At 36.3% G+C, this 7,802-nt stretch overlaps 1 protein-coding gene across 2 annotated transcripts; it reads left to right on the top strand.

The window, feature by feature from the left end:
- The first annotated feature begins 582 nt into the window (after window positions 1-582).
- On the top strand, window positions 583-6,779 carry LOC131158350 (NADP-dependent malic enzyme). Of its 2 annotated transcripts, XM_058113152.1 has the most exons (21): window positions 708-841; window positions 1,085-1,404; window positions 2,062-2,182; window positions 2,259-2,333; window positions 2,554-2,705; window positions 2,786-2,891; window positions 3,032-3,097; window positions 3,387-3,482; window positions 3,596-3,667; window positions 3,769-3,852; window positions 3,935-4,033; window positions 4,588-4,635; window positions 4,786-4,839; window positions 4,964-5,062; window positions 5,174-5,263; window positions 5,353-5,430; window positions 5,572-5,646; window positions 5,765-5,855; window positions 6,155-6,283; window positions 6,375-6,466; window positions 6,708-6,779. In XM_058113152.1, the coding sequence occupies exons 1-20, from the start codon at window positions 806-808 to the stop codon at window positions 6,461-6,463; spliced, it is 1,980 nt and encodes a 659-aa protein (XP_057969135.1). In that variant the 5' UTR covers window positions 708-805; the 3' UTR covers window positions 6,464-6,466; window positions 6,708-6,779. The 2 variants fall into 2 exon arrangements, with proteins under 2 accessions (XP_057969137.1, XP_057969135.1); XM_058113154.1 differs by having other exon boundaries at window positions 583-841; window positions 6,375-6,779.
- Window positions 6,780-7,802: the final 1,023 nt, after the last annotated feature.

Genomic DNA, 7,802 nt, shown 5'->3' with positions numbered 1-7,802 from the left:
AAAAACTTAACTCATTTTTGTAATTTCTTTTCAGCCATTTTTACAATATTTTTTTAACTTTTCTGTTTCTTAATAAATCAAAAACAGATAAAGATATGGGAACAAAACTAAAACAAAATTTTTTAAGGAAAACGAAAAAAATCAAAACATAAATTGGATACGAAAGATGACATGGGGCATAACTAATTTTTGGAAAGTCATATTTACTAAAAGTTATGTAATTTGAGCCGACTTTTCAAAAATCGGTTAAATTTGATGTAATTTTTTAAAAATGAAAATCGACTTTTGGAAAGTCGGTTCCTTGTTATAATTAACCCTTCTTTGAATTCTATATACCTTTTTAAATAATAATTGACTTTTAGAAAGTTGATTTTTTAATTACATGACATTTTCATTCATAAGGGTAAGGTTGAAATAAAATTGATTTTTTAATGGTCCATTTTGAGTGGAATCAACTATTGAAAAATTAGTTTTGAATTTATTTTTATAATTATTCGGGCAACTATCTTATAATTGTATTTATTTTATTTTAATTTAAATATTTTTACAAAAAATTGGAAGAAGCTCGAGTGTTGAAGAAGAAAAAAGGAGAGACGAGGATTGAGGTTGACTGACTGCATTTTAGATAGACAACGCGCCATTCGTTGCGCTCTTCAACATCCACCTGTCCTTTACTCTCAACTTCAACTCTCTCTCTCTCTTATGGACACAGATTTCTCGCGTAAATCCAAGCGCCGAACAGCGACAGAACCCAATCAATTATAGTCTCTCTTGCCCTCGACATTTATCTAGATTTTCTTCAACAATGATCTCGCTGAACAGTTGCAACTCATCCGTAATGGTAAACAGCCTGAACCCCATCATTAGTCCATTCTCGATCATGACCATGACCTCCCCACTCAAATTGTTTTAAAAAAATATTTTTCATAAAGTGATTTGATTTCGCTAACACTCTCATGGGTTCGCCTTTTTTCAAACTGCCGACGTGATGAATTTTCCATACTGAAAAAGATATCTCCCATTTCGATCCTGATACGATAAAGCAGAGTTTCTCTTTAATCTGTTGATTGGTATTATTAAGCAGAACAAACCCTCCAGTTTTTGTGGTACATACAGCTTCTTCAACTCCTCTGGGTCTCATCAGAGAAAGGGCTTTGGTCCTCCTGTGGTCGTAGCAGCTGTTGGCCCCAACGGGCCGATTGGAGGGGAAGGAGGAGGGGCAGAGGTGAAGAAGAAGACCAAGACTAGAAGAATGGAGAGCACGTTGAAGGATATGAGAGACGGAGCTTCGGTGCTGGAAATGGACCCCAAGTCCACCGCCGGCGGCGGCGTTGAGGACGTGTACGGCGAGGATCGCGCCACCGAGGACCAGCTCGTCACCCCCTGGACTTTCTCCGTCGCCAGGTCAACTTCTCTAGCTTCAATCCTCAGTTACTACTATTTTTATTATTCTTAGTGATTTGGGTTTTCGATGATCTGATGGTTTTGGATTTTGAGTTTGCTTCGGCGTGGATTAAACTAGTTGACCGTTTCTATTGGTGATTGTTCATTTGATGCTAGTTTTTTTGTTGGATTTTTTATGTTACTGTTTCTTGTATTCCTTTTTCCCTAACTTTGTGTTTAAGAGCATTATTTGGCTTTGGATTTGAATATATACAAAATTAGTTGAAATTTAGTAGAAATCTGTATTGCATTCTATCTAAATCTACACATTGGAATTCATGTTTTGAGCTCTGAGCTACCAAACACGGGGTAATATTTTCAACAGAACTTTTGCTCCCATTTCTTCTTCTTTTTCCTCTTTTGTGGTGTGTCCAAAATTTTCCCGCCACCTTCTTTTTGCCATTAGGGGCTTTTTATTTTGTGCTATTTAATCTATTTAATAATCTTAGAATTTTTTTAAAAAATTCTAGGCAGCCAAAACTACAAGTTTAATGAGTTGGCAACAGTTTTCTGCCTGCTGGAAGTACTATAGATTTCTATAATGGGTTTATGACAATTTAAAAATTACTTTTTCCCTTTTTATGGTTACTTTTTTCTTTCACTTGGCTTCTGGTGCAGTGGCTATACTTTGTTAAGGGACCCTCATCATAACAAAGGGCTTGCTTTCACTGAAAAAGAGAGGGATGCTCACTATTTGCGTGGTCTTCTACCTCCGGCTGTTGTGACTCAACCGCTTCAGGTTGCACTAGGGACATTGCCTGTGAGTTCGGGCCTTGATTATAATATTTGTTAATGTTTTTGAGTCCTCTTATCAGGAGAAGAAGTTGATGCATAATCTCCGCGGGTATCAAGTTCCACTCCAGAGATACATGGCCTTGATGGACCTCATGGTAGGTGCCTGGGTCATCAATTATAAAAAAAAAATTGATATGAAGTTGACAGCAATATATTAATCTTCAGTGTCATGATTGATATTTTTTTTTATGAATTACGTATTCAGCAGTGGGTTCGTATTTGTAATTGTGTGTTTTTCTTCTTCTAATCCTTCTTCTTTTCTGTCTAAAATAGACTGCTTGCTGAATGGGGTATGTTTTTTATCTTGATCTACAGGAAAGGAATGAAAGGCTGTTCTACAGGCTTCTCATTGATAATGTTGAGGAATTGCTCCCAATTGTCTACACTCCAACTGTTGGTGAGGCTTGCCAGAAATATGGGTCTATCTTCAGGCACCCCCAGGGTCTTTACATAAGTTTGAAAGAGAAGTACGTTTGCTTGCATTCTAATTTTGCTCTCAAATTAGAAATGTGGCTTACTTGACACAGAAAGTAGTTGTCTTCTGCAGGGGGAAGATTCTTGAGGTATTGAAGAACTGGCCAGAGAGGAGTATTCAAGTTATTGTTGTGACTGATGGCGAGCGAATTTTGGGACTTGGGGATCTTGGCTGCCAGGTATTTGTGGTGGTAACTTTCATTGAAGTTGTTATTGAAACAACAAGCTCACTTGCGATTTTTTTTGAATGATCCCTGATTATAAATAAGATGGGAAAATTCTCTTAGTTGTCCCTTGACAATATTTATGCTGTCTGCAGGGGATGGGAATCCCTGTTGGGAAGTTGGCTCTATATACAGCTCTTGGTGGAGTTCGTCCTTCTGCAGTAAGTGTTACCTGATGTCCAGAATCAGAAGTTTTATTTTTTCTTGTTGTCACTGTAATTTTGATTTCTTGCTTATATTTTGCTATAAGTTGTGAACAATTATTTTTGAAGAGTTGCAAGATGGAATATTGAATTTGGGAAGAAACAATGAGATTGTTATGTTTCCCCTCTTAAACCAAAAATTTTCTTGACGTGTTTTTACAGTGTGTGCTTATAACCTTGAACCAAGACATAATGCAATTGTTGCCTTCCCTGCTTTAACAAAAAATTTTTTTGACATTTTTTACAGTGTTTGCCTGTAACCATTGATGTTGGGACAAACAATGAGCAGTTATTGAAGGATGAGTTCTATATTGGGCTTAGACAACGGAGGGCAACTGGGCAGGTCCTGGAAGTGTCCTTTTCTTAGTTTCAGGCACACAAGTTATGTTATATGAAACACATAAGTAACTACAATTTTGAAGCGATTTTGAGGTAGCTTTGACAAATTTTTTTCAGGAGTACTCTGAACTTTTGCACGAGTTCATGTGTGCTGTCAAGCAGAACTATGGTGAGAAGGTTCTTATACAGGTGAGCAAACTAGTTTGATTAAATTTTCAAATTTTAAGGTTCTCAGAGTTTTTGTATAATTTTTGTGCAGTTCTGATGATGATTAGAAACAAATTTTGCAGTTTGAGGACTTTGCAAACCACAATGCCTTTGAGCTGCTTGCAAAATATGGCACTACTCATCTCGTCTTTAATGATGATATTCAGGTAGAGAGAAACAATTCCAGAGCTTTAGCTTGTCATTGGAGAGAACATTCCTCTCTGATTTTTTGTTGCCTGATTGTTGCAGGGGACAGCAGCCGTGGTTCTTGCTGGGCTAGTAGCTGCGCTGAAATTAGTCGGTGGTACTTTGGCTGAGCACACTTTCTTGTTTCTTGGTGCTGGGGAAGTGAGATTCTGTTCTCTGCCATTTTATCCTTTGTTTTACCCTCACTCTTACTAGACTGGGAGAAAAATATAAACCTGATGACATGGAGTCCTGAAAATAATAGTTTAATTAAATATTTTAATCAATAACTTGAAAAAAAGAATAAGAATAAGGGAATGAGTTTCTGAGAACCAACAAACTGCTGCCCTAAGATACTATTTCTAGATGGGACTCAAAACACTCTGATATTGCTTGAACTTATTTAAAGCCTCTTCTTTCAACTTACCTTTTGGTGTTATAAAGCCTTCTTTATAAAATTTCGATATGTGCTTTTTTATATATTTTGACACAAACAAGCCAGAGGGTCTTTGTTTTCATCTTATTGTCCTTTTCTTATTTCTATTTGGTTTAATTTTCTTTTATTTTCACTTCCTTAACAGACATGCTCTATTTAATAGTTGGTTGATCAGATCTCTTCTTGTATCTAGAAACTACTTATGCATAAGAAATGATGAGGAAAACGCATAATCATGCCCTTTTATAAAAAATATTACATTAGTCCTCTCTGGTTGCAGGCTGGGACAGGAATAGCAGAGCTTATAGCTCTTGAGATGTCCAAGCAGGTATTGTCCTACTCTTGTATGGATGTTATCATGGATTTATGTAATAATGGCAGTGGGATGTGCCTAATGCTTCAGAAAAGGTTGTTGATACTGTTATGTTTGCTGACACATGGGCACAACTGACACACTTAATGTTATTTGTCTTTGTAGACAAAGGCTCCTGTGGAAGAGACCCGCAAAAAGATCTGGCTGGTGGACTCAAAGGTAGTACAAAATTGATCAAGATCCCTTGCCAAATGAACATAGTAGCACATGGACAACTACTTTCAGTTTTTCCCTTGTTTCTATTGTCTAAAAGACTATAACTGATTTGTGAATTCTCTTTTAGGGATTGATTGTTAGTTCTCGCAAAGAATCTCTTCAGCCTTTCAAGAAGCCATGGGCTCATGAACATGAACTTGTTAATGATCTCTTGGCAGCTGTCAAGGTGCTTAAACAAAATGAAAGAAAATTTTATGTCACCGTGTTTAATTTAAATTGGTGATCTTTTTTAGTGCTTCTATTTCTTGCTCAGTATTCACTTCTGTTACTTCTCCAGGCAATTAAGCCCACAGTTTTGATTGGATCATCTGGAGTAGGAAGGACATTTACAAAGGAGGTGATCGAAGCAATGGCATCCTTCAATGAGGTTCTTCCTCCCTCCCTCCCTCCCTCCCTCTCTCTCTCTCTCTCTCTCTTAAATAGAAAAATTAATATTGTCGTCAATAAGTGGTGCAGAAACCTCTCATCATGGCTCTCTCCAACCCGACATCACAATCTGAATGTACTGCTGAAGAGGCTTACAATTGGAGTAAGGTAGTATGGGTTCTTATTGAATGAGTTTTTTGTGTCATTTGTTAGTGGAAGAAGTTTACATGCAATTAGATATTTATGTTCTCTAACAATATTGATAATATAAATCTCTTCCTTTTGCTTGCTCCTGTTTTGAAATAATAGGGCCGTGCAATTTTTGCTAGTGGGAGTCCATTTGATCCTGTTGAATACAATGGAAAAGTTTTTGTTCCTGGCCAGGTTGTGATATTTCCTTCACTCCCTCTCTAAGCATTGTATCATTACTGTTCCCTTTCATATATGAGTTGAGCACGGGAGACTGAAATTTTATGCATTCCTTGTTTCCTTGTCAATTTAGTCCAACAATGCTTACATTTTCCCTGGACTTGGCTTGGGTTTGGTCATCTCTGGTGCTATTCGTGTGCATGATGAAATGCTTCTGGCAGCCTGTAAGTTGTCAGCTCCTTAAGAATGATGGGGTTTAATAGGAAGAGGCGGAATCTGCTCTCTCTCTCTCTCTCTCTCTCTCTCTCCCTCTCTCTCCCTCTCATTTTATAGCATAGCTTCTTTCAAGAATGCTTGATTTTTTTTTAGGGAGGGAGGAAGGGGGGGTGGGGGTGGGGAAGCTATGGCTGCTGAAATGGGGACCCAATAGATAAGATGTATTAAATAATTTATTTCGTTTAATTCGTTTGAAGTGTTTTCCCTTATTGATTGCTATTGTTGTCTTGGATCACCTTTGAAACAGCTGAAGTCTTAGCTCAGCAGGTGACGCCTGAGAACTTTGATAAGGGGTTGATTTACCCACCATTTTTCAATATCAGAAAAATATCAGCCCATATTGCTGCTAATGTAGCTTCTAAAGCATATGAACTTGGTGAGTAATTTCTGAATAGATTTCTATCTCAACTGCTTTATTTCCAAATTTGTATTTAGTTTTTCCTCTTATTATTCTTATGCCGTTGCAGGCTTGGCTACACGTCTTCCTCGGCCTGAGAATCTTGTGAAATATGCTGAGAGTTGCATGTACACTCCTCTCTATCGAAGTTACAGATGAATGGTCAGTCAACAACCTATTTTGCTCCTTTTATTTTAAAGTGTCACCACAGTTTTCAGACTATGGATCCACAGAACTTTGTTTTAATGCAAAAAAAAGGTCTTCCTGAACTTTGAAGACAACAAAGTTTTTAGTTATCAGGGAGCCTGTGAATAAATAACAAAGAGAAACTCCTTACATCTCTCCACCAGCATTTGTAATTTTCTAGTAAACTTCCCTTGTGTATTCTCTCTCTCTTTCATAGATCCTGTATGTGCGTGTGAAGTATATTCTTGGGGACTGATATGAGATGAAGTTTACTGTTTGAGCTGTAAGAGTACCCTTTAAATGTGGCCTGAGAATCACCTGTTGTGAGTGCTTTTTTCCTGCTTTTACCTGCTACTTTACTTTAAAGATATTTATGATTTTTTTTTACATCACAACCCCTGTGTCTAGGAATTTCTAGGCTATAAATTTGGAATTATGTGGATTTGAACAATGTGCAATATAAGATTGTGTGAAATTCCATCGTGTTCTATACATAGTTTCAATCCTTCCAACAAATCTGACAGTTGCAAACTTGCAATACCAAAAATCCTATTTGCAGCTACACTTGCCCAAGTCAAGGTAGCATCATTGAGGTGAGATGTCTTTTTGGTTGATTAGAAATTCATATTGGATTGGACTATACATATTACTTATTTCTCATTTCATATTCTTTTCTGCTTTTTGCAAGATTTGAACTTCACATTTTGTAAGATAACAACTTGAGACCTCAAACATTAAAATTTTAAAAAATAACAATCACATTTTGAATTTTGAATTTGATTTTATTTGGATTTTGATAAAATTTAATATAAAATTCTATTGAGTTATAAAAAATTATATAAATTCAAATTTAAAATTTGAAATTTATGTCTGTCTCTCTCATTTGGGAAGTTGAACACCAAGCAACTTTTTGATTTTCTAAAAAAAGAGGAAAAAATGCTTGGGAATGTTCTAGAGGTCAAGTTAGAGACAGAAAAATAGAGAGAAAACAGTAATCATGTAATAAGTGTTGTTGTTTTACCTTCGTCTTGGAGTTTCATTTTTATAATAGATATTTTTTGGCATTTAATATCAAGTTCCCTTAATTTAAAGGGAGTTAGAAGAGTTGTCCTTTTTTTTTGTATCTTCTTGTTTTTCTTAGGGGTTACGAGCCTTACATTTACCTCCTTGATCAGATTAAGTTACACCTCAAGCTACCCTTGGTTCTTTTTATTATAGATACTTTATGCATTATTAGTTGTCCTCCACTTATAGTATGTCAAAAAGCACCTCTTTATGTTTTTTAATTACTTTTTAGGTTAAACAACATAAT

Source organism: Malania oleifera, chromosome 6 (genome assembly GCF_029873635.1).
Source record: "Malania oleifera isolate guangnan ecotype guangnan chromosome 6, ASM2987363v1, whole genome shotgun sequence".
Taxonomy (NCBI): Eukaryota; Viridiplantae; Streptophyta; class Magnoliopsida; order Santalales; family Ximeniaceae; genus Malania; species Malania oleifera.
Note: the sequence above shows the minus strand (reverse complement) of the source record. Positions and strands in the feature narration are given on the sequence as shown.

Excerpts from the sequence above, each read along its gene's own strand:
- LOC131158350 (XM_058113154.1), top strand. The coding sequence starts at position 806 with ATGATCTCGCTGAACAGTTGCAACTCATCCGTAATG. Across the intron at positions 2,334-2,553 it reads TGGCCTTGATGGACCTCATG|GAAAGGAATGAAAGGCTGTT; the intron begins GTAGGTGCCTGG and ends CTTGATCTACAG. Across the intron at positions 3,668-3,768 it reads GTGAGAAGGTTCTTATACAG|TTTGAGGACTTTGCAAACCA; the intron begins GTGAGCAAACTA and ends CAAATTTTGCAG.